Source organism: Meleagris gallopavo, chromosome 2, assembly GCF_000146605.3.
Source record: "Meleagris gallopavo isolate NT-WF06-2002-E0010 breed Aviagen turkey brand Nicholas breeding stock chromosome 2, Turkey_5.1, whole genome shotgun sequence".
NCBI lineage: Eukaryota > Metazoa > Chordata > Aves > Galliformes > Phasianidae > Meleagris > Meleagris gallopavo.
This window is the reverse complement of record NC_015012.2, coordinates 15,686,471-15,713,116: the sequence shown is the minus strand read 5'-3', so window position 1 is coordinate 15,713,116 and position 26,646 is coordinate 15,686,471. Positions and strand designations below refer to the sequence as shown.

At 37.4% G+C, this 26,646-nt stretch overlaps 1 protein-coding gene across 1 annotated transcript in view; it reads left to right on the top strand.

Annotated features, from left to right (window-relative positions):
* The window catches only part of MAP4K3 (mitogen-activated protein kinase kinase kinase kinase 3), an 80,595-nt gene that overhangs the window by 39,696 nt on the left and 14,253 nt on the right, over positions 1 to 26,646 (top strand). The window contains exons 15-25 of the mRNA XM_031552347.1: positions 7,592 to 7,650; positions 8,728 to 8,766; positions 9,065 to 9,121; positions 12,560 to 12,602; positions 13,434 to 13,596; positions 14,153 to 14,262; positions 15,908 to 15,949; positions 20,243 to 20,327; positions 21,474 to 21,553; positions 24,278 to 24,338; positions 24,420 to 24,537. Of these exons, the coding sequence (XP_031408207.1) occupies positions 7,592 to 7,650; positions 8,728 to 8,766; positions 9,065 to 9,121; positions 12,560 to 12,602; positions 13,434 to 13,596; positions 14,153 to 14,262; positions 15,908 to 15,949; positions 20,243 to 20,327; positions 21,474 to 21,553; positions 24,278 to 24,338; positions 24,420 to 24,537 (857 nt within the window). The remainder of the gene's footprint in view (positions 1 to 7,591; positions 7,651 to 8,727; positions 8,767 to 9,064; positions 9,122 to 12,559; positions 12,603 to 13,433; positions 13,597 to 14,152; positions 14,263 to 15,907; positions 15,950 to 20,242; positions 20,328 to 21,473; positions 21,554 to 24,277; positions 24,339 to 24,419; positions 24,538 to 26,646) is intronic.

Genomic DNA, 26,646 nt, shown 5'->3' with positions numbered 1-26,646 from the left:
TTTTTTTAGTGTGATGGGTTTTATTTTGGATTTCTGGTTTTGGCTTCACTTGGCTTGATGTGCCTTGTATCTTCCAATGCTGTAATTACTGAGGGCTTTCACTCTGTCTTTTCCATTCTTGGAAGGAATTTCATGTAGCTTTGTTGATAGAAAAATATTTCAAAATAATTTGTGAAACAGAAGCTTAGGTTTCTCTGTATGAGAAACATCTCATCTGTGCAATTGCTTTAGTTTTGGGGGTACTTGCTTGGTTTTTGGCTTCAGTTTCTTTCATCTTGGTTTTTATTTTTTCAATTGATGCTTTTTGACATTGCTTTTGGTGTTGTTTCCTGTGATGTTAATTTAACCTACAATCTGTGGGCCTGAGAAGCCAGTAACAACGTGTCTCCCAGCTAGACTGTCCTTTCTTCCCTTTGAGAAATGATTACTTTACTAAAGCTTGTAAAGTACTAATGCTACAATCATGAGAGGGCATAGCAGGACCAAAATTATTGCCCTTAAAACATTTTTGCTGTATTTAAAAATGCATTCAGAGGTAGTCTCAAGTATATAATATCTTGAGGAAAAAAATGTGCAACTTCTTCCAGGTTATTTTTTTCTATCACAGGGGTTGGACGGGACCTCTGGAGATCAGGTGGTCCAACCCTCTGCTCCAACAGATTCCCTACAGCAGGTTGTACAGGAAAGTTTCCCCAGGTGGGTTTTGACTATCTCTGGAGCCCCTCTGGGCAGCCTGTTCTGCTGCTCTGTCACCCTCACAGTAAATACGTTTTCCCTCATATTTGCATAGAACTTCCTGAGTTCCAGTTTTTGCCTTTGCCCCTCGTCCTGTTGCTGGGTACTGCTGAGAAGAGCCTGGCTTCTGGTGCAGGTTGTTTATGTATTTATTTATTTTGCACCATTGATGGTGAGATTATAAAGCAATGTATGGAAAATGTGACAGATATAATTTGTCCTGATTTTAAAAAACCTACAAACAAAAAAAACCTGAATTTTTCTAAAATCAGTTTGTCTCACCAGATCGTAAGAAGGTGAATCGAGGAAATAGAAAAATCTTTTAAAATAAATTTGGAGAATAAAGCTGCTAATTTGAAATTTTATGTTTTGGTGACAGATGGAAGTGCTGATGCTACGGACGTGGCTCAACTTATTGTGTTTGTTAGAGACATTGGTAACAAATGTAATGGTACTGAAGAAATGGCTGCTTTGGTGCCATTAAAAGACACAACTACATCTCTTGATTTGTACAAAGCACTAAAATTGCATGAAAACAATTTTCTTTGACCTTTGTCAACATATCTGTACGTATATACAGGCACCCTGGCAATGGCGGGTTAATTAAAAAAAAAAGAAAAAAAAAGAAAAAAAATTTATAAAATGAATAGAAAGCAGTGCAGTTGCTACCAGCAACTCTCTTTTGATGAAATAGCATTACTTTGTATGTCAAGAAGAGCTTGAATCATAGCCAATCCCACGAGTTCCTTAACAGTATGGATGCTGATAATGGGGACATCTTTTACACATCTGAAGGAAGGTGGTAAGTCAGGGTAAAACGTGAGAAAAAACTTCATGAATTGCAAAAGAATACAAGTAATTTATGGAATCAAAAGGAAAATTTATGCTAGAACTTGGAGATGAAAAATGGCTCAGAGTTAGCATTTTTGGTGGATTTGGCTTCTCATTTAAATGAGCTAAACATGCATCTTCAAAGTGAAAATCAACTTATCTGTGCTGTGTTTCAAACTACAACAACGTTCAGAATGAAACAGATTATGACAAGCAGATGTTATGGCAAATAATTGGATGCATTGTGATACAGTGACTAATTGCAGTCCTGTAAACAGTGAAAAATATGCAGTTGTACTTCCCATTGTGATTAAAAGAATTTGAGAATAGGTTTCAAGATTGATGATATTTTTGGCAATTATTTGTTATTTTTGACTGGTTTTAGTCAGTGTAAATACTTACCTCCAAATTTGCAAATGGAACATACAGAGTTGCAATCAAATTCAACTCGAGGGAAAGTTGGATCATGTCTCTTGGATTTGATGTGTCACATTCTGGCTTGAAGTAGGCTGCTTTGACCTCCATGAGGTTTTGTTGCCCACTTCTGCTAAGAGCCTCCTCTTTTAAGGCTGATGTGAAATGTACCTGTTACTAATTAGCAGAGCTCTCCCTCAGTTCCCACAAAGATGATGGAGAGGGATCTCACAACGACGCAGCAGCTCTCTTAGCACACTGGGTGCAGTACATCTGCTCCAAGTAACCGAATGATAACACTCTAGCCACTTTTTTTTTCTTTGCATTGGAGAATAAGTGATTCTGAGTTGGTCTTTATTTAATCTTAGGGTGTTCAACACACAGTGAAACACATTGAGTTCTACCTCCTTAGGAAGTGGGGACAGAGGAGTTGGAAGGATCTTGGATTGAAGTTGTTTTCAATTGCTATGAACTTGGCATTCATGTTAGACTTGTTTGACAAAGTATTTAGTAAGGGTTTTTGCTGTCACCATACAGTCCTTGCTGTTGTGGTTGCCAGATGCATTTATGCATTTGGTCTTATTTAATTTATATTTATTTATTTGCTTATGAGCATATTCTGGATGTAATAATTTTTAATAGTCTCTGGCTACAGTTAATTTTGAGAATGAGATGTTTCAGCATAGCTTTTCTGTGTTAATGTTTTGTGGCATAGAAATTGAAATCTTGGTAGGAAAATGTTAAATTAGAGAGGAGTGACTGACATAGATGATGAACTTTGCACAGTAGGGCTATTCTTTAATTTGATTAGTTTTTTTTTCTCTTCTCTATACATGCATACATATGATTTTCCTTTGTTAAAAACCACGAAGGCTTATATTCATAATTGTTTGCAATACTTATTTTAGAGTTATAATAGCTACCAATTAGTTGGATTGCAGAAAATCTTCATGCTTTGTTCTGTTTTGGATAATAAAATGATGTGTGGTCCTTATCATCAGAGGAAATTAAATAGGAGTCAGGGTAAAAGTGCATAGAGATCAAGAACTTGGATTGGTTATTTCTTACTCTTCATCCTCCCTTTATATTTTGGATACTTTTGACTTTGGCATAAGAGATGAGATGTCTAATTTCATTGCTAGGAAGTGGTTTAAAAATGTTGTGTACATTTGCCCTTTTCACTGAGGTCACACTGTAGTTATATAGCGGTGTTCCATTACATGGATTTGAAATAGTGCTGTTTGTGTGAAGTGGATACTCATAGAGAAAATGTGTAGAGAACTGAAACACAGGGAAAAGGAGAACTACAGCTATGTAGCAGTAGTGTGCAGGAAAACCTCAGTCAGTTGCCAGAGAGACATACTTTCATTTGTGTTTTTAAAAAAAGAAGTATGTGTTAAATCAGCTATTTTGTGGTGGTTTATGCCATCCAGTGAAATTCAAGAATGCATTTTTAACAAAATGAAGGCATTAAAAGTTTATCTTATTAATTAATATCAGAGTTTTCTTAAAATAAGCATTCTCTTTTATGAAGCAGCATGATAGGAACTGCATCATCTTAGCTTTTTTGAGAAACAGACACATGTATGTTCCTTCTTGTTTAAGTTAATAGTCCAAAGGTGTTTTGTAGTCTTCAAAATTCGGATTTCTTTCCCCAGCACTTTTTGGGATTTAAATCCTTAATTTTTGTTACTTTAGATGGTGACAAGACAAGGAAGAATGGTTTTAAACTGAAGGAAGGCAGATTTAGATTAGGTGTCAGAGGAAAGTTCTTCGCTGAGAGCGTGGTGAGGTGCTGACATAGGCTGCCAGAGAGGCTGTGGATCCCCGGAGGTGTTTAAGGCTGGGTTAGATGGGGCCCTGAGCAGTCTGATCTAGTACTGATCCAACAGTTGGCAACCCTGCCTGTGGCAAGGGGGTTGGAACTTGATGTCCTTGAGGGCTCTTCCAACCCTAGCCATTCTGTGATTCTAAGAAATTATCTTTTTTATTATGAAATTATCAGTTTTTTAATGGGCTGAAGTTCCAGGTAGCAGATGGAGAAGTAGCTGAATTAATAGTTCACTACATACATTCGGTTTTGCTTTTTGAAAGACTGAACATCTAAAAATATTTTTTTTAGTACAGCTCATCCCTGGGAAGTAAGTATCTTAATTAGGAACAGTGTGTCAAAGTTCAAGTAATGATTCATCATGAAATTCTACTGAAAATTAAATAGCATTTTTTTTGAAGCTTCAACTGCTGAAGATATTGTAGTTTTGGTAGTTCCTGGGATATTTTATAGCATAGCCATACGCTCACTCCAATTTGTCTTCTCTTTGAGGAAATCTTTATACTTTTGTAGTCATCGATTACTTTGCACAATAGATTACACTGAAAGGTGTGATTTGTCTTTTTATATGACCTGGAAAATTGTGTGAAGAAATAGTGATTATTTCTCTTATTATCTTTTCTTCCCAAAGCAGTTGTCATCTGCAAATAGCTTTTTGTCTTGTATGTGGTTGCCTTGGTTCAAGAGTTGGTCCTTAATAGCCTGAGTTTGAATGCATAGTGATCTGGGACTGCATCTTTGACAGCAAGGTTATTGACTGTATTCTCATTTGTTCTCACTTGGTTGTAGGCCTTGAGCTTCTTTTGGAGAATGTCTGCCTAGTTGTTCAGATTCTTCTAGTGTGAATGTCTTTAGTTAACTAATCAATGTTGAGTATATCTTAAATGAGAATATTCATGGAGATTATTAATGTCATTAGGCTACCTTTAGATGTGTAGAATGTGCCTTTGTTAAGTCAGTTTTTGCATCACTTAGCAATTAATGATATTCTCTTCTTCAAACGGGAATCCATACCTAATAATACTTCTGAAGTACGTTTGTGTTAGGCTTTAAAATGGGCTTATATTGGTTGTTCTGATAAAGTGCAACCGTGCTCTGGAGACTTTGTGTGGTACATGCAGTACTTAGTAATGTTTGTGTATTAAATATGTAGCTAAAGGGTTTAAGAAATTATAACTTCAAGATATATTTGAAATAGAGGGTACAAAAAAACTTAGCACTTTTAAAAAGCTTTCTAGCTTTGAGCATTTATTTGTCAAGAGTGCAAAGAGTAAATTCCCCTAGCACTAGTCACTTCACCCCACATTTTGGTTGAAAATGAACAATATTTTGAAAGTTTACAAGAAAACTAACAGTCTGGTTAAGGATAGGAGGTGAAAAATATACATATCCTATTTTAATCACAGTCAAATGTTGATAGTATTACAGTAAGCTGAATAAAAAACAGCTTTTGTCCTCTTAGAGTATTTAAACATAAGTAATTCTGGCAGATGTCATTTTTCATAAAGAGAATTCCAGCAAGATTAGGTGACAGATAAAGGCTCTTCATGTTATGGGGGTTATTTTCTCTTAGTAATTTTCCTGATGTTGCTGTGTTTTTTTAATTTTTTTGCTTTTCTCCAGCAGCCCTTGTTCTGCCATCCCCTCACGTGGCTTCGCACTGCCTGCTTAACCTCCTTGCTGGGGAGCCTGCTGACATCTTATGTTTCCGTTCTTGTTATTTTCTTCTCAGTGCCTGAATCCCCAAATACCTGTGTGCTTACATTTGGCATCTGTGGAATTTTTGGAGATGGCTTAGAAATAATTAAATCCTCTCAGGAGAGTTAAATCAGTGTGTCTATGTGGTGAATCGGAGTACGTTAACTAGTTAACAGAATTGACTGGGGAAGGTGACAGATTTAGAGATTAATGAAGAGACTGAATTTGCAGAGGGCATGAATGGTCTCCCTTTCATGGGGAGAGGAGACTCGCCAAGCAAGCTGTTGAAGTACAGAAGGAGAATGAAATTGTGAAGAAGGAAGAAAAAGAACAGTGTGTTTGTAGTGCTCGTGGCTGAAGTCTGCCTTGTGGAGCTGGAGGGAAAGGAGCCTTCCTCCCCACCTGCAGGACTGATTGCAAGCTCTTCTTCCCTGTCCCTTCATTTTCTGGTTCAGTTGACTGAGGTTTCAGTTGAAAGCTGGGTGGCCCATTTGAGTCACATGGTTGGAAGCGCACAGGGTTTGTTGGTGGTTTTGGGTTTCTTTAATTTCTTCTGTTTAATTCTAGAAATATATGTGTGATAAAATCGGTGCTAAGGTTAAAAAGTCAGTGTGTTGAAGGTTTAGGAAATGCCAGCAGTGGGCTTTTCTCTGCATTTTTTATTCAAACCTCTGATCTGTGCTTTCTTTTACATCACGTAATTATATGCCGCTTGTTTCCACAATATCCCACTTGCTTTGGCAAAATATGGAAGCTCCTGGAAGCAGTCACGTGCTGCTGACAGCTATGGAAGGAACAACCATGTGGAAACTACTGCTTAGCTTTAGAGAGCAGAGTTGAGGGTGCAGTTTGCAAGTCCTGGGACTCTTAGCCAAGTGAAAAAGCAATCTTCCATAGCATCCTATTAAGTAATGGCTCTTCAGTCTGCGATTTGAAGTAGTGGCGATTTGTGTTTTGTTTTCTTGGAGCACTGGCAAATCTCATAGGAGACTTTTCCCCTGACCTTTAAAATATTGTTTGAAAGATCAGCCCAAGTTGTTGTCTAGCCCAATTTTATTGTTCTTGCAGCTTGGATACCTGAGCATTGTTCTGAGTGCTTTTGATACAGACTGCAGCTGAAAGGGGACTGTTGTGTAGAAGATATTAGGGGACCTTTAAAATGTTCCCTGTAAAGGAACTGTATACCATCATTTGTCACTAACTTAGGTGGTGAATAACTAATTTCTCATGGTGAATGCACACAGCATTTTTGGAAGGAGCAGGTCTACACGGGTTGTGATCCATTTGAAGAAGTAAATACCCTGTAATTGTATCAGTATTCTCCTCACAGATGCAAAGTTGATGGTGCTTCAGTATGCTCTCTGTATTCTGCCTAATGAATTAAATTTGTATGCCATACAACATCTATTGAATAGTAGTGTCTGCAGCCTGTTGGCACTTTTTTTCTGAGTAGCTTGCCCTCCACGATTGCTTTGCTTTGTTGCCCATTCTGATATTACTCTGTTTTTCTTTTTGATACAAAAGATGATGTTAAAATATACATGAGGACCTAGAGTTATCCTTAAAATGTGTATCAGAGCTATAAGAGCTCTTTTACTGTCCTTTCTGCTTATTTTTTTTTTTTTTCACATCCCCATATGCTGAAGGCATTTCAGGCTCTCTGCCAGAAGAACTCCTTGTCTGGAAGAAGTACTGTTAATGCACCAGAGAGGGATGGATGGCAGGGGTCTGTAAAAAGTAGTACGATTGCTTTGATGGAGTTTGGTCTATCATAAAGTCTTGATGTTGTTACCTTTTTTGCAGCTCACTTATTTGAGTAAAGGATCTGTGTGTCCAAGAAGGAAGCTACTGACGGCTTTAGAGGGAATTACAGAGGGTAGTAATAGAGTTTTAGAAGGAAGGCAAACTCTGCAAACTGGCATAGAGGAGATTCTTGGGTGACAGGAGTGTAAGGGGCCAGGAGGGTTTGAACTAGTTTGTTCCATACTCAGATTTTGTGGAGAGGGTGACAGCAGCACGATGCAGGGTACAAGTCTGATGTTCACATTTTCATTTTAAAGATTCATTCTCTTTTATTTGTAGGATCTGCAGCTAGAATATGGTCATGGTCCTCAAGGTGGTTACTTCTTGGGTGCAAATAAGTGAGTAAGCAATGGCATTTTATCGTCTCATACTCCCTTGAGGCTGTTAGAATACTGTACATATATGTTTAAATGCATCAGCTGTAACTGATGTAGTAAAATGTCATACCTGTTCATATCAATTACAATTCCAAAGTAACTCTTTATTTCTATAGCAATAGTAGTTACAGTGATAAAGAATTACAGCACTTTTCAAGTGTTTGAGGCTATGTTGCTTATACTGCCTCTGTGATGCTGTGAGCTGCATCTCGGTCTGCTTGTTAACAGAACAGTAGTTGCTGTGGAGCACAATTTTACCCCATCTTGTAGCTCCTCCTAACAGTTGCTCAGTGCTGAGAGTGCTAGGAATACTCAGTAAAATTTCCTTTTTTCAAAGTCCTTTAACTTCATAGGTTTAATAATTTTCTCATGTTTGTCAAGTGAAATAGTTTTCAATATAATCATTCTTTTCCACCTGATTTCTTAATTTCCATCTATGTTTGCCAGAATTAGGATGCCTACCTTTGCATTGCTAAATGAAATCATATTTTAAAAATGCATAGAATCTAAACATAGAGCATGCTGTTTTACAAAATCTTTTAGATTGGAAAATCTGAATACCGTAATCTTCAGTCATTTTGTTGCTTCCTATCCCTGTATTTTGCCTGCTATTCCTCTGTGTTTCCAAAGTCACAAAAATGAAGTTCAGAAAGTTAGAAAAATTAACTAGGGTAATACAGATTTGTTCCAGTAGTAGTTTAATCCTCATGTCACTCTAGCTTTTCTTTATTGTTACTGATTTTCTTAGATAGCGTGGTTTTCTTTTAAATTGGACCAAGCTAAAACTGTCCTTGCTTTCCATTACTCAGATAACAATGAACACTGCATTTAATAGCAGTGCATTAATAAACGCAGGTGGAAGTGTGTTGTGTAACTTTGAAAAATGCAGCTCTGTTTGATTGATGTTCAGGAAACCAGCTAAAATAACACGTTTGGGGTTAATTACTGTCAAAATCATAGGAGCATTTGCCATGGCTTTTGATAATTAAGTTTGTGTGCCATAATTAAACTGTCTTCTTATTCTTATTTATGCTGAAGGAGTCTCTTAAAATCAGTTGAAGAAGAACTGCATCAGCGGTAATTCTGTTTTTCTTTCCTCTTGTGTGTTTCGCTCATTTGCTCTTTGATTTCTTACGTCTGTCACAACCAGTTCTTGTTTGTCTCTGTACATGCTGAGGAGATATGGGAGAGGCTTAGTTGTCTGGATTGCAACTATGCTTTAAATAATAATGTAATAACTAATAATAGTAACAAAAGGTAAAAGGGAATAAAGATCTGTAAAAGGGGTTGTAGCCCTTAGGCTCAGAATTTTACACAGTAGCCAAAGTCATTTTATTAAAATTGACTCAGCCATGTACTTCGTTCATTTTCGTAGGGGACATGTGGCACATTTAGAAGATGATGATGATGATGCAGATGATGATGCTAAACAGTAAGTAACTTTTTCTTCTTGTAAAAAAGTCTGTGTATATATGTGTGTGTGCGTGTGTTCAAGGCCTGGCTTTTGAATTGATGAAAATGAAGTTGAATTCAATTCAAGATGCATGTTTAACGTAGTTTCTAGATTAAATCTCCAGAATTTTGCTTTTTGTGCTGATGAACTTGTGGTAAATGAGGGGGAGAAAATGTTGTTCCTCATTTGATACAGTTGTCCTTTTGTTTTCTATTTTTGAACAAAATCTCAGTATACTTCTGTTTGAACCATGAAGTTGTCTGACCTCTTCCTGGTGTCATTAGAAGTGATAACTGTATTAAAAGCTCATGAAAATACATAAGCAGTATGTATAACCAGGCCTGAGTTTATTCTGTGCACATTCTCATCCAAGAGTTTTCCGGGACAGGGAGAACAAGCTTATGTGACTGCAAAGGCAGTGTCAGTAGGCAGTGCAAAAATAATAATGCTTATATTAAATTCCACTGGTAGAAGTATTTTGGAGCCTTTTCTGTTGACAGAGAAAAGCCAAAACAATTTAAAGTACACAGACAGTATGTGGAAATTTACATTCCTAAGTAAATCCAATGTAAAGACAGAAAAGAAAGTTGCCCTTGAGGCAGATTTCTTGCTTACTTTTCTGTTAATGGGTAATTTTGAAAGCTGTTGTTTCATGCCAGAAACCTGTAAAATGTGCATTATCTATCAATGGAATGTTTACTCTTTTATGGAGAAATAAATAACTATTTCTTTTCTTGAGTTGTTGTACTTATTTCCTTGTAAGAAAGGTGGGGCTTTTATCACTTCAGGGAGTGTTAGGGACAGCCCTCTTCAGGAGAGGTAAGGCTGCTGAGCTTTGCAGTGTCTGGTGTCAGCTAGGTGACAGGGCACGCAACTTGCTTTGATTAATGATCAACTTCTCAAAACACAAGTACGTTTGCTATTTGATGCAAGTGACTTTACAGAAGAAAAATGATTCTTAGTTTTTAGCAGGCTTTACTCCTTGAGAAATTCTTGCTATTTCATTAAGTTGTTGTCTAAAGACACGATCATTTACAACGTGTGCTACCAAGTGTTATCTTGAAGGGGAAGAGAGTGATAACACTACTCACTGATCTGTTCACGTGGTTTGGACCGAGCTAAGAATCTGCTTTGCTCATAGCTGCATAGGCCTTGATTATGGTAAGTCAGGCTTCCTTCACTGTAAAAAGAAACAGCCCTCTATAGGTCCATACTGCTAGCTCTGTTCTAATCTTCACTGAAGACTCTCTGGATATCTGCACTGCTGCAAGCCAGTTTAACTTGGTTCTTCCATCTGTATTGATCTCTAGATGTTTTTTTGTATACAGCTCTCTCTTTGTTTTAATTTTTTCTTTTCAGGCTCTGTTTGCAGCTAGTATCATCTACTTCAGTAATGGTTCAGGACTTGGAACCTCTTGATTCCTACTGTTGTGACATTCTTGCACTGATTGCTTTGTCCTTTCACAGGCTCTGTCAGAACTTTGACCTAAAACATTGGCTTTAGGTGCTTTTGTCGCTGCTGTGTTTCTGTGAATTTTCTTGTTCAAATTAAACAAGAAAGCACCTCAGAGCTTGCAGAGAGATTCCAATTTGTCTGATCCTAAGCACAGTCACAGCTGGTGTTCTGAAAACATCCTGGGGATCTTGCTTCTTTCTCATACTTCATCCCCAATATTCTTGCCCTACAGCAAAGGTCTTAGCAGTTTCTACTCTTTTTTTACCTGCTTGAGCCTGAAGCTCTGCTGTGGTGGATGACCTGGGATGTTAGCTCAGTCTCTGGATAGATTTTTCTGGAGCCCGCTGAGATTCAAGGCTGTTGTTTGATTTGTATTCTGTGAGACGGAGCTGCAATTGAAGAGCATATGTGACATCAATTGCTTCTTCCCTCAGATGCAGAACACACACAATGAAGCAGCTGTCCCCCTGCCACTCCAAACTGATGCCACTGCATGACTCAAAACTGGGTGATTCATAGCAGCAGAGAATCCACACACCTCAGAGAATAATATAAAATAATCTTTCTTCATTTAAATGTCTCTCTCTATAATATATATTTTTTGCACATGCAGCAAACTTGATGATGTTGAAACTTCTGCTAATGGAAGTTGGGAAGGCAGAAATTACTGGGGCACTGCCCTGCATGGCTGGTAGTGACAAAGTGCACATAAGCCTTGCTGTTGAAACCAGGGCACGCCATCCTTTGTACAAACATCTGTCATACTTCTGCCTAAGCATTAGCTTTTTTTAACACTTCACTGCCCAGTGATACTGGTGGTTGTCTGAAATGCAGGGAACAATATGAAGGAAACTGGATGGAGCTTGGACTCGCATAACTCTGAGAACTTAAGCATGGTGCCCTGTTCTGAGAAAAGATAGCTGCCACCATCATTGTGTCTGAAGTACTCAACACTGGGTAACCCATTCTCAGAAATTCCTTCCAGCTTCTCTAAAATACTAGCAACTGATAAGGTGCTCGAAAAGAAACTCTTGAGAATGATGTGAAGCAGGCAAGCTGTTGAGTTGTAAACAAGCGGACAGATATCTTGCTACTTCAGTTTTCTCCCAAAACTATGGAACGTAGTTTTAATTAAAAAAAAAAAAAAAAGAGGAGCAGCTGTGCAAGAATGTCAAGCTTTCACAGCTATGTTTCTGATTTATTTAATGGAAATAATCCTCTGTTCCAAAGGAAACAGTACAGTGCAAGAATTTATGAAAACTTCAAAATTTTAGGAAATTAAGAAAAATGCTGCATATTTTTTAAACCACAAAGCCAATAGGAATAATGCATCTGATGCTTCAGCTTTCTTGCTTCTTGCTGATAGTTTGTTTGTAGCCAAGTTGTTAAGTTAAAAAATTGTCTTTCTGAGAAGATTTCTATAATGAAAAAGAAACTCATGAAAGGAGGAGGAAAAAAGTGAGAGTAGGTTAGCTGTACACTACAGACTTTGCTTTCATGTGTGAAGATGTTCTGAAGAAGTTAGCAGTGAATTTTCCAACTTTGTTCTGCGTTACATACTTGCAAGTGGCCCTGTGGGAAACCTTAATTATTCCCTAAACCTTTCTCCTCAGTAGAGTAAATACCAGGCCTGCTTTGCATTTCCTTGCTTTTTTGTTTGTTTGTTTGTTTGGCATGTGTGTCCATCTTTAACAAATCAGTTTGTTGTTTATGCTTTTGAGGGAGAATCTGCGATACCTGAGTTTTCTGATAGTATCTGTGGTATGCAGAGCATAAGGGAAGTGTTTGGAGGTATTCAAGTATGATGTGGTTGTTTTGATAGAATAGTGCTGTTGACAAGTTAATGGTGTTTGTATAAAAGTTATTTGTGGAGAACTCATGAAATTCTGTACTTTCTTGAACAATGCATTATGTGATTCCAAAAACTATACTGGACAGCAGTCTATCCTGTTTCTTTACAGTGCCACTATGAAACCTAAAGTGCCACCTCCTTTACCACCAAAGGTAAGTGAGGGCAGCTTTGTTGTACAGAAAAAAGGAACGCCTTTAAAATAAGTAAGTGTAGAAATGTCTAAGTGAATATGCTGACTTTTCTCTCAGTTGAACCATGACTTTGGGACTTTAATCAAGTTTTAAGTCGACGTTATGTTTCCGGAGGTATTGACTCCTGTGTTTGTAGCCTGACAAGTTTGCAGCAAGTCTTGCGCTGCTCACTGAATGAGTGGTGATACTTATAGAGGTATGCTTGGAGTAAGTTTTACGTGTGACCTCTTGAAGAGTACCTGAATCTTCTCACACTGGCATTATCCAAATACGAGCAAAATGAAGAAGCAAAACAATTTATATATTTATTTGTCAGATAGCTGCTCGTTTGCAGGGCAAAAACTGAAGATGTGATTCCTCACTGTTCTGTACCGTCTGTCTGTGTAACTGAGAAGGATTTTACAAGCAGCTTCAGTGCACCCAGTGGCTAAACAATGACCTCTTTTGTGATTCCCTTTCCTATTTGTGATTCCTAAAACAAAGCCATATCATTAAATGTTTTTTATTTTCTACTTGCTAGTTTGGTTATCTGTAGTCAAGAACATGATACCTCTGTATATTGAATAATCTTTTAATGTGTAACTTGATTTGTCTGTTGTCAGTTGCAAGATTTTTCTTTATTACTATCAAGTTTTTTCTAGCATGGATTTTTTTTTTATAAACTTTCATGGCAAAATCCTGCTTTATCAATTTATTTGTGAAAACTGCTTTGTGAAAATTTCTCACTGAGATGCAGCATACATGCTTTGAGTCTTTGTTCATTAAGTGTTTATTATTACTATGTCTTTTCAGCCTAAATCCATCTTTATCCCTCAAGAAACTCATTCTTCTGAAAATGATAATCAAGGGACAATCAAGAGATGCCCAGCATCAGACAGTCCAGCAAAATCTGCATCTCACGTTCCACCGAGACCACCGCCACCACGGTTACCTCCACAGAAGTCTCATGTTTTAGGTGAGAGTGATGCCAAGAAGTGTACAGGTATTTCTTAAATAATCTGGTGTAATTATTTCTACATCTGTGTGGATATTAGATGCTGTTTTAATTTTTTGTAGTGGATGCATTAAAACCAGGAAGCAATAAGGAAGCATACTAAAACACATTTAAGATCAAATGTGCCTTGCAGTGAAGCTGTTGATGAAGACTGCTAGCTTTTCCTCTTTACATCTTTACTACTGCAATTGATGTGCTGAGAAATGCCTCGTGGCTTATTAAGAATCGATAATTGAATAGTTATCCATAACCAGGCTGCTCTTTAATTTATTAAATACTTTTTCCCCATTAACCGTGACTGCATCTCCTTCTCAGCCCATGCTGGATTAGTTGCTCTAATAACAAAAACGTGGGCTTTGATTATACCTGGCATTAAGGATGGTTTATGTGTGCATATTTTGGAACAAATATGCTTTAGAAATACAACGTTCTGGCATCATTTGAAACAAGGCAGCCAAAAATTGTACTTTTTGAATTGAAAGTAGAAGAACATATTCCTAAATATGAATCTTTCTAGGTAATGGAGTCACTTCTGTGCAATTAAATGGTGAAAGAGAGGGATCACCACATCAACAGAATGAAGCTAGAGACACTAGTTTTTCAAGGAAAGAAAAGAAAGAAATACTGGTAGGTGTAAAAGCTTCTAGATGTTCTTTTAATAGTGTCTTAACTGTCTTTTGCAGATTTATAGCATACTTTTTAGAATAGGAATTGTACTGAATGGCATCTTGTTTACATGATTGAAAGCACTGCTAGATCATCTACTTGTGATACAGTTTGAGTCCATATTTAGCAGTCATTAAAAACTAAAATAATCACGGATATACAAGATTTACTTATTTGTATCCAGTTACTTGAGAGATATATAATAAGAGAGCTGCAAGAGATATGTAATATGTCATACTGAGCAATAACTATGTAAGGAAATGGGGAAATTAAGGAATATGCTGCCACCTCGTGGCTTGCTGGGGAATTCAAGTGATCCTGAAAAGGAGCTGCATCAGTACAGTTTCCAAATGAGTTGTGCTTCTATCACAGTGTAGGCATACAGTGTTTTTGATGGTCAGGGTGAAAAAAAGATGGGGAACTTGGATTTGAAGAGTCCAGATATTTGAACTGCTTGCCTGTTGGTGTCCAGAGCATCAGGTTTCAGGGCTTAATAGCTTGAATGCAGTGTCAGACTTGAGTCAGGCATGCTAATGTTAAGTTGTACTCATGGAGAAAATGCAGTTTTATACGATCTGATGCAGCTTTGCCCTGATTAAAAGGAATAATCCTGCATTACTTTCTCCTCTTCCAAGTGAGCTTCTCCCTTGAAGCAGCAAATGCCTTCTAGAGCAGATGCCTTGAGGAGTGGCAGTGAGAGTGTGGGATAAAATGGAGTGGGAAGCCTGATCAATCTTCAGTGTTTGAGGGGCCATTTGTGGCTTCTTCCAGGGATGAGCTTGGAGATGCAGTGCTTTTGCAAGAAATAAACAGGAAATATAGGATGGGAGCATAGTGAGCATTTTTGGTTTGTTTTAAAGAAGTGCCAGTAGTGGTGGTGATACTTTGGAAAGTATGGTTTCCTGAACTATTTGAGCTTAGCCTTTGAAATTGTATGTTTGAGACTTCCCGTGTACCTGTAAGAGTACTTATCTCCAGTGGTGTACTGTTCCTAGGTGAAATTGGTATTAACAGTGGAAAGGTTAGTTTAGTACTAATTGAGAGTTTTACATTGGTAATTGAACTACTGCTGCAATGTTGCTTAAACTTTGTGTTACTGATATGGCATTCTTTCAAACACCATGATGAGAGGACGGTGTCTAACAAGATGCAGGCATTCAAGGAGGAGAATACTAAGGAATCACAGAGGTTTTAACAAAGGAAAACGATGCTAGTGTAGTCACTAGGGAGTAGAAATAGGGAAGTTCAGGTTGGAAAGGAGGATCTCTGCTCAAAATGGTATTGTAGTCCATCTGATACATGACAGCAAACACAGCAGAGCGTCCCTGTAGGTACCTCATGCCTTCCATTTAGTTGGTGTAGAGATATGCTTTGCCCAAAAAATCTGCAGGGAGGGTTTCTGTCTATCTTACTTAGGTACAAGTACTGACTTCTCATTTTCTCCTAGTAAAATTATGATTGATGATTTATCAACCTGCTTTTAACAGCAGTGTAATTTTTTTTTATTTTTCTTTTTGATTTTGCTGTAGTGTCAGAGAGAATAAGCGTATCCATGCATATGTGCTTTTGTGAGTATAAACATAATCTTTTAACTTTTATTTTCTAGAAACCAATTAGTAATGGCCTTCCTCCCACACCTAAAGTACATGTGAGTATTACTGAGTCATGTAAATGCATGTTTAAGGCAGAACATGTTTTCTTAATAAAGCTGAGGAAGCATACTTTGTGAATTGCTTGTTGTATTTAAAATAACAACAGTAATAAAGTATAAAAATATCTCTTGGAAATGTTAATCTGTAAGTGTACGGAGTACAGAAGTCACACTTGATCTTGTGCTAAGTGAGTTTTGAAGATCTTTTGGTTTGTTTCCATCATTAAAATGTAAATGAGAGTTCTGTGATCATAAATTAATTTCAAGTTCATGGAAGGTGCTAGCTGATCAGTCTTTCCCTGTAGGATCTGAGGAGCTGATGCCTCTCAGAAGTTGCAAATGATACTGAGTTTATACTGTGCAGCTGTAGATTTTGGAACTTCTGAACACTGTATTCACAGATGGCTTAGGGCTGGAAATAATTTGTTATGGTCCTCTGTGTGCACCTTCATAATCTAAAGCAAACTGGATTTTCATTGTATGTAGGTTGCTATGAAAGTAATGCCTCCTATTTATCCTCATGAAAACTTCAACAACTACAGAGAGTGCAATAAACTATTTAATACAGCAAAGTCACCATTATTAGTTGTGCAATTTTGCAATGAACAAGAGCCTGCATGCTGCACTTGTGAAAAATAAAGTCTGTGCCAGCAGTGGTGACCCATTGTTGCCACTGCTGGAATGGCACCACTCACCCCTCACTGTGCTCACATCCTCTGTTTCATCTCCATCAATGCTGAACAAGTGTAGATACTGTCAGTAAGTGCCATTTTTTTCTGCACAGAGGAATTCAGTTCCTCACCTTTGCTGCATACACACTTCCATGTCAGATGCCGTTGTGTCAGATGCCCCTGATGCTGTTCTATCACAAGGCAACAAAATGTAATGGGATATTGGTGGGAAGGTTCAGCCTCTACTGCCATACCACCAGCATACACCTCTGATGTTGTGATCCAGCATTGTAACATAGGAGCATTACTTTGGAGCAGCCCTTGTAATGTCTTTGTGAACTTGTCACTGTGCTTCTAATCAGAACTGCCATCAGAAGAGCTCGTATGTCCCTCTTACTTGGCCATTTGCATCTGCCATGGCCCCTCTCATCCTTACATTCTAGAATGCGCATTCATGGAGTTGTCCTGGGAAACAAGTGGAGTATCGATGTGTTTAAAAGCTAACTTCTTTTGCTGCATTACTCCTAAGTCAGATCAATTTTTCATCTTTAGGTAAGAAAATAGAATTACTGCTAGGGATGCATAAGTGCAAATAATTCTTTTTTTTTCTTTTCTACTTATTAAGCATTTTAGGGAAGTGGGAAGGGCTGAGGCTGAAGTCCTGCTTATGTTTCTTAGAATTATCATCTCTTGTGTAAATGCATAGGATTGATCCAGAGCTTCATATTCTTCATACATTTAGTATTATTTTTTGAGGTCAGTTCTGTTTTAATAAACTAAATTCCTAAGTAAATACGTGGACATAGGTGTGCATACATGTAATTAGTGGATGATAGCAATTTGAATGTACTTCAAGCATTAAGAGGAACCCTGTCATCATGGCAAAGGAGAAATAAGTTCAATTAGTAAATGGAATGAGAAAAAAGGTAGAAAATACTACTTCTCATTTTGAGCTATTGTTTATGTTGAGCTCTTACTACAAGCTGTATGGACGTGCCACCAGAGAATGACTGCCAGCTGCCCATATAATAGAGCTAGAAAAGAGACTGAATGAATAGAAAAATTTCTGAAGTTGATCAAATAATTCCTTGTTACTGGACTGCTCTCTGCATATTCATATATCTTCATATTATGCTAATGCTGTGGTTCTGCAGGTCCTGTTAAATAGTAGAGACTGATTTGGCATTTGCATGCCCATCTACTGCCTGTCTCCATCAGTTGCCAAATAAGTATGTTGCAGTATGTTGCTGCCCTCAAAAATAGCTGGATGTTCTGGGACTCTGTTTACAGTGGTATCTATGCATGGCTGTCTGTGTCTCTGGAGACTTGGTTCAAATTTCTTTATAACCTGCTCTGGTCGTGTGTTTTTTCCCTGCTATTTTAGGTGGCTTGCAGCTCAGGGGATACATCATATATCCTACCAATGAGGGGATGCCTCCTGAAATTCCTTCCAAACTTAAATGCCTCTGTGGCAGCAGGCAGTTCAAGCTGCCTTGCTTCAACCTTTTATCTTGTGTTTTTGTTTCTCGCATCCCCCTAGCAACTCAGTTTAATATTTTGTTCTGTATGATTCTCAGCTGTATCCTTGGGATTTGTTTGATATTTGGAGATGATACCCTTAGGCTCTGTTTACGCCTCCAAAGCATTTGCAGCAGCATCTTGGCTCTGCAGGCTTCCCAGAGATGAGGGCTGAGAAAGAAGAAATCAACAATTTTTGTCTGGCCTGATTTCAACCCCATTTTCTTCATCCATCTTTATACTGCAGAGCTCAGCTAGGTTTTAGCAGTAAGCATAGCCCTGCCTGCACTGTGCAGCGCTTCTGTCCAGTGCTTGAAAAAGAATCAAGGAGAATTGCACAACTGCTTACAGGAACGGCAGAAATACTTCTCTTTCTTTTTTTCCAGGAGATCACTGCCTCGGTTCTCCTCTGAATTTTCAAGGTGTGCCTTTAGAGCCCTGCATCCTTGAGAGGAGGCTTCCATAGGATCCCTGTATTGCTTTCATTGATATCCCCCCCTCCAAATTCCTTGCTGCCAAGAGTTTATGCAGCACGGAAGCTGTCAGTAGATTGAGATCACTGTGTGTCAATATCTTCTCATATTCCTGCCTCATTATCTGTATCTTATCTCTTAGTTATTATGTTCTTATACCTGTGGAAGGTTCATCTTATTGTCTAGCAAGCAGCCAGCTCCCTCCTTTCTGCTGAGACTTGTTTAGTCATGCAGCAGTGCTGAAGTCTTTCCCCTTCTCTTTGTGCAGTGGGGTCTTCAACATTTTGCTGATGCCATCAATGAATTTCATTTTTCTCTTTTGGAAATAAATACAGACCAACTCATGGTGTTCCTGATAGTGATGTGAGAGAGAGATGTGTAAAACACAAAGAAAGATCTCAGTTCTGCTTCTTTTAATGTTAAATGGTTAATTCTGAAATCTTTTTCTTTTTACACTAAACTGTGTTCAGAAGGGACTGAAATTTGTGTTCCTGTTTCAGCAGATGGTTCACACAAAAAAATACCCAAATATTGATGTGGGAGCTATTTGCTAATTCAATTATAGGTCAATAATAATTCATAATGTTAATATAAAGTGAAGATATTGCCATTTCATAGCCCTTTACAGAGTAGGAACCTTTGCATAAAGTTAATATCTGCTTGTATTTGGAACAGGAACAATTACAAGTGGCTCTTGTGTTTGCCTGTGTGAATGGTAGCATTTCCCTTTGCTAATTGTTTCTACTTTATCAGTTCTTTTCGTCTACACTACAACTGATCAACTCTGTTTCATAACAAAATAGTATGGGCAGTTATAAATGTTGGTGTTTAGGAAGGAAAGGAGGAAGTTCTGGCTTCTGCTTTTCAGTCATCTTGATGCAAATTTACCAATTGTTCTTGTGATTATATATATCTTGATATAAATATATATATATAAAAATCAACATATATAGTACATAAGCGCATATATATTACTATATAATCTCGAGTGCTAGTGCATCCTTGAGGGGAAGATTCAGAGATTGATAATAATATTCTGTATGTGACTCTAATAGATAAACCAAGTTTATTAAGGTTATTCTGAAAAAGGATTGAAATCTTCTGCTAGAGATTTCTCTTCAGAAGCAGTCAGTACTGTAAATGTATCAGAATGTGTATCATTAGGTCATCAGAAATGTATCATTAGAAAAACTAATTAAAAATAAGTTTTTAATTGTTGTATGACTAAAAGATTTATTTTGTGTTTGTGAAGTATGGTAAAGAGTAAAATTACAGTATTGAGAGTTTTTGAAAATCACGAATTTCAGGGACCTTTTTCAGATTTCTGCCATTTATAGTGAGCGTGTGCTGGAATAGTAAATTTAAGGGCTACTTCACAAATGCTATTTGTGGCATATTTTTCAGAAGGGTCTTTAATCCATAACATAGCTCTTTAAAAAGCCAAATGAACAGCAAAATAAACCTAACCAAGTTGATTTGCAAGCATGTTATTTAGATGAGATTATTCTTCACCAGATGAATGAGTCTATTCTTAACTTGTTACTACTTATAAGTCAAAATAATTTCATTGAAAACGCCATGTCTTATTTTTATTTTACATATACATGTATATAATTATTTTTTCACAGATGGGCGCTTGCTTTTCAAAGGTTTTCAATGGCTGTCCATTAAAAATTCATTGTGCAACATCATGGATAAATCCAGATACAAGAGGTAGTATATTACATATCTTTTACCCAATTTTGTCCTCTCCTATGATTTCAGTAGTGTTCAGATGAGCAGGACTACTCTCCTTAAAATATCTTTTAATATTTATGTAGGCAGAAGTTCTCTAATTATACCACTGCTGCCTCAAGTGTTTTCTTAAATTATATTAAAGTATATGGGGCACAGTTTTCAGCTTTGATTAAAAAAAGAATAAATTGCATGCTAAATAAAGGTAAGTAAACATATTTTGATTATGATTCACAACTCTTTTCAACTCTGTAGTTCAAAAGATGCCACTCCTAATTTATTTCTAAAAATCCAACTTCCCAGAGTCCTGCTTCAGATTGGTTGCTTCTCTATCGTTCTCTTGATGTATATATATTTTTCCCCTACATCTTCCTGTTAGTACAAGTTTGAGATCTCTTCATTTTCGCATATGTTTTATTAGTTTATTAAATAGCTTGACAGAAGTGAAAACTGGTAGCACCGTACTCATATTACCTTCAGCTTCATCTTTAGATTATAGGTTGCTTAGACAGATACTGCTGAACCAATTAGCAAGAAAATACTTAGTTTTATAGAAACTGAAGTTATGAAAGTCAGTCTTTGCAGCTGACATCTTCTCAATATGAGATCCTTGACTGTCCAAATGCAAACAAGGCTGTTAATTAACTTCAGCTGCAATCACAGTAAACAGGTGAATCATACTCGAGGAGCGAGGCATACATGAAGTACTGAAAAATCCTTCCAGTCAATACTGCTGTTGACGTACTCCAAAAAAAATAGCCATGGATGTGTCATGAAATATATGGAAATGTTTAAGTCAGAAATCTGTATATGTGAATTCTTGCTTATAGTTGTGTCACTGCTGTTTTTTCTTCCTAGTTAGACACAAAAAAACTCCGAACTATTTTCAAAAAGTCTTAGAACAGCTTCATCCATAAATGTGTAAGCTTCCTTGGAAAGATTAATTTTCTGTGCTTTCAACGTTGTAACTATTATAGGTTGTCCTGTTTTCCTGTATGTAATTGTTTTAGGTCTGTTTTTAATAAAGGATTTGCAAAGAGTGCTCTTACTTAAAAGAAAAACAACAAAATAACACCCTCCTTCCTCAAGTCAGTATTGCTGGAGGTTTTTTGTTTGTGTTTACAGATCAGTACTTGATATTTGGTGCAGAAGAAGGTATTTACACACTGAACCTCAATGAACTTCATGAAACATCAATGGAGCAGGTATATTTGTTTTGGCATCTTTGAAAAAACAATAACAGCCAAAACCGTCATTTCTGACATTTTTTAGCCACTGGTTAACCTGGTGTGATGTTTCTAAGAATTCTCTTCACTGTAGTTACATAGGCACTAGTTATACTGAGTTTTACCTTCCACGTTTACTATTGAGGATATGTTGCAATCATATGTAATGGTTTTTTTCTAGGTTGAACCGTAGTTAAGTAGGAGGTCTGCACATATTAATATGTTGAATTTCATCATAGTGCGTTATCTTGGAGTAAATGATTTGTTCAATAGCATTGAATTTCCCTGATACAGTTGGTGTGAAAGTTTTTGTTTTCCTTGAAGTTGTGTTATAAAGTAGACTGTTTAAGCAAAGATGGTGTTTTGGCTACAGAGAAGTGAGATCTGTACACTAAATTCTATCTTTTCAGTCTTAAAAGAGGCTTTGCGGATGAGACTCAAATTAATTGAACCCCAGTTTTAAAATTCTGTCTTTGCAGATCTCGTAAATAGTAATTTTTTTTGCGGGGACACTCGGGAGGGGGAAATGCCAATGGCAGGCTTTTCTGTGTGGTGACTTCTCCGGCTCTTTTGTTAATTTCTAAGAGACTTGTTTTCTTTCCTGCCTTCTCCCTAACTTAGGGAGCTATGCATCTGCCATCGAGATGGAGGAATTTGCAAGGACAGCCTTTACACTGTAAGCTGGAGGCACTGGTGTTTGTTCATCTTTCAGGGTCCAGACTTTGTAGAGGTGTCTTTTGTGTGGGGAAGAAGGCCTAAATAGCTTGCGCTGAGCTCAATGTAATCCATAATCATTCTGGTAGTTAACTTAGTTCAGGTACCTTGCTGTTGCTGAAGTTGTTAAATATACCCTGAGAAATATCACTAATACAGTATCCCTGCAAGCTGAACAGACCTACAGAAGTTCTTGAAAAATGGCAAGGAAAATAGATAAACTGAAGTTCATGCACTCATGTCTATCTTTGTTTTCTGTAAGTGCCACGTTCTATATTTCATTGTTAAGTGAGCCTTTAAGGAAGCATTTTAATAAGTGCTTAAACACAAAGAGGTGCTAGTCAAAACAGCCAGCTGTATGTAAGTGGAGGAATGTGTGACAACTCAATCAACCTGAATATTTCAAGTACTGCTGTTTTTTTTCTCTAATTTTAAGATTCAAACATTCTCAGTCACAATATGGAACATCAACCAAACTTGCAAATTAAATTTGAATGTATCCAGACTGTTAGATTTTTTAGCATAGGTTTAGATGTTTTATAGTGTGTTTAGGTTATGAAAAGACTTCAGGAATAGAAGTGCATCCTCTGTGCTACCCATTTCCTACATAGAATCATAGAATGGCTTAGGTTGGAAGGGACCTTTAAAATAACCTAGTTTCAACTTGCCTGCCATGATCTGGTTGCCACCACCCAGCTCAGGCTGCCCAGGGCCCCATCCTACCTGACCAGGAGCACCTCCAGGGATGGGGCACCACAGCTTCTCTGGGCAGCTGTGCCAGGACCTCGTTGCCCTATGAGTAAATAATTTCTTCTTAACATCTAACCTAAATCTCATTGTTTATTATAACAGTCAAAAAGATTTCAACTCAGGTAGTGTTTTTGAATCCTCTTTCACTTCATTATTTACCCTCTAGGTCTAGCCAAAGCATTATTCTTGGTTATTTTGCACTTCATTTAATTCCACTGGCAGATGAAACAGAAATAGTACGCGTTTTTTCAGAAGTTAGCACAGCTTAAAGATGATATTTTCCTTTCCTGCAGATAAAACTTTCAGTTAATTTACAGATCTCCTCAAATTTGTCGTGTTGTTGTTGTGATAAAGAGTGAAGGACATGGTCTGTTAGGTGGTCTCTCTAATGCAATGGTCAGTGGCAGGAGGAAATGCTTATGAGCTCTGCCACTGCCTGATGGCTGCTCCCCTCAAGCTCCTCTGTGGTCATTGAATTAGACTTGTTGGAGGGTACATCCCTGCCTGTTTGCCTTTGTATCCTTTTATGGACCTGCTGGACATGTTGATACTGTCCGTTTCCATGACCAATTGTGGCAGGAAACTTCAGAAGTTATATGAGAGGTGGGGAAAAAAGTATTTTTAATTTTTCTTTTTTCTTAAAGGATGTTTTGATAGTTGCAGTCCCTTCTTTCCAGTAATTGTCTAGTAATTTGACTAATAGCAGTTCTGCCTTGACCATTTGTTGCATTCTTTGATTACTTACGATAAATATGTAATCACATGAAGATTAAAAAAGTCATTTGAAGTGCCAGATTTAATTATTTTAAGACTTTGGAATACAACAGGCTTTAGAATAAAAACTAATTTAGAATTAGTTTTTATGCCACACTTACGTTGTTAAGTGTTTCTCCTCTGAAGGAGAAAGGCTGGTGGTTATTAAAATTTCTGGGGAAAAAATGGATTGATCTTTATAATGACACTTTGCAGACTAATAGTACTATACTTGAAGACTTGGATATAAAATGTTCCAATTGTCTACATGTATATGTTTATGTTAAATATAATGTGTGTGCCTAAGGTATACTTGACTTAACTCTGGAATCCAGGTAAATATTAATTGTCTGGAGCTAATTCTGTTACAAAGAGCAAGTCAATACTAGTTTTGTCCTGTTGTCTACGAAGACATTAATTAATCAGTGTAATGTGTTTACATTTTGTGTAAATGAACTGAATGTTTGGTTTTCTTCTCTTCATTAGTTATTCCCTCGAAGGTGTACATGGTTATATGTCATGAACAATTGCTTATTATCAATATCTGGTAAGTTACTCTGCCATCTTTGGGTGGTAGTGCAGGTATACATTTGTTTTCGTATTTGAAGTGTTTTTTCCTAATTTCCAGGTAAAGCTTCTCAGCTATATTCTCATAATCTGCCAGGACTCTTTGATTATGCAAGGCAAATGCAAAAGTTACCTGTTGCTATTCCAGCACATAAACTTCCTGACCGAATACTTCCCAGGTAAGTTCACCTCATCAGATAATATCAGAATATCTTGATTGTAAGAATTCAGGTTTTGGTTGTGAAAGTCAGGGAATTCCAAACAATTTGGAGTTCTGTTCACACATTTCCGTAAGTAACTCTTGTTAATCAGAATGTAGACACCCCCATATTAACGTGAATTGAGATGTGAATATATTCTTAACAAAGAAATGGGCTTTGGTACATTTCACCTTGTGGTTGTGAAGCCTCTAGTTTCTGGACATAGCTCTTGAAAGCTATAATCTAGTATAGCAAGCTGTGATCGTACCTGTGAAACAAAATCTTGGGTCAGTATTGTACCTGTGATATTTCAGGCAACTAGAAATAATGATCTTAAATTAGTTACTTGCATGTGTTCTTGGCACTCTTTTTCTGTTCTATCAAAAAAAAAAAAAAAGTACTTTAAATGGATTTCCCCAACTTATCATCGGGGAGATTGTCAAGATGATCCTTACTGCAGAAGGAAGGGGCTGACAGGCTGTTCTGAAAGCTGAGCAAAATAGAACTGGAACACGGATTTGTCTCACATCATTGGCAAGTCATTTCTTGCAGGCCAGAGTGGAAAGTATTACAGGAGAATTTTTGTCGCCAGATGCTTACAGTGCATCATGCACGTAGTCCCTCCAACGTTATTTACTAGCAAGAGCATGCAAAATCCCATAGACTGGATGCATTGCTGGCTGCCAAACAAACCTTTAGAGCTCATTCAAATCGAGGAGGAGGAGATAGTAACACTAACCTAGTTTGCAAAGCAACTTGATTCTTAAAGGGCATAGTGAATCGTTGGATTTTCTTATTTGACAGGCTTTTTTGTTAGGAAATTGTTTTATAACAGACCTGATTCTCAGTTACCTTTGGTACCACTGCCAATTTGTTAACATTTCAGATCTGGGGAGGACTTCTTGTTCAGTCATCTGCAAGCATAGTGGTGCGACACTTATCTAAAAATTGTGCTCTTCCTAGAGGTTGAATTCTTAGAAATTTGTATTGAAATGTTTTTGTCTTTGTGTCTGCACAACAGTTCAGCTCCTTTGTCTTCCAAACTAACTTCATCTGGGTTGAGGATTGTAACAGCAGTAGACTGATAACCTTAATATTTACATGGATCATGTAAGGAACAAATTCACACCGTTCTCAATCTGAAATGATACCTCACCTAAGTTCCAGAAGGCTTGGAAAAATTTCCTGTTCGGTCTTGTTGCATCCCAAGAAAAATGCAGCATAACCTGAATGTACAAGTGCCAAGCTAGTCATTCAAAAGCAGGACAGATGTATTTAGATAATCTGTTTTGTTGCCTTATCCTTTAGCTATAAGGCATCGCAGTAGTAACATTAGTCAGACAGACTACCAGAATTACATTTGACTTATTCAGAAGAGCATAGTTCTTATTCCTTACCAAACCACAAAGTATATTCTGCAGCAAGATCTTAGTTACTATAGTGATGAGTACAATATGAAATAATGAACGTGAATTACAGACAGTTTCCTGCAGAGAAAATACAAAGCAAAATAAAATTTGAAGTTATTATGTAAGTTTCAGTATGGTCATCTGCCAAATGGTTGAAGCTCAGAATAATACTTGGTAGGCAAGCATTCAGAAACAGAAAGTAAGTCTGTGGTAAATCTCCTGTCCAGCTTCCTTATTTTGAGTGTCCCTGAGTAGGCCCTTTCAAGCCTTTCTTGACTTCTCCCAGCCTAAACTTGTGACTGATACTATTTTTGTGCATCTCAGTCCTAGTATGTTATTAGTCATTTCTGGACAGCTTTGAAATACTGTGCAAGTGTTTTCCTAGTTTGTAGCTTTGACTGCAGCATCAGTCTGTTGCTCCGCTTATTCCCGTCTTATCTGCACCGTCTATCAAATGAGTAATTTTCACTGTTGAGGCTACTCTGGTCAACCTTCATACCTTCAACCTTCATTTGTTGTCATCTAGTCTGTTCAGAGGCATTGACTCCCATTTCCAGCAAAGAACACCATCTCCCCTTGCTTATTTGATAATTTTTCTCAATTATTCTCACAATTTCTCAGGGAATGTTCCCTGCACAGGAAATAAGATGTTGCAGATTGCCTTCCTGTCCTCCTTCAG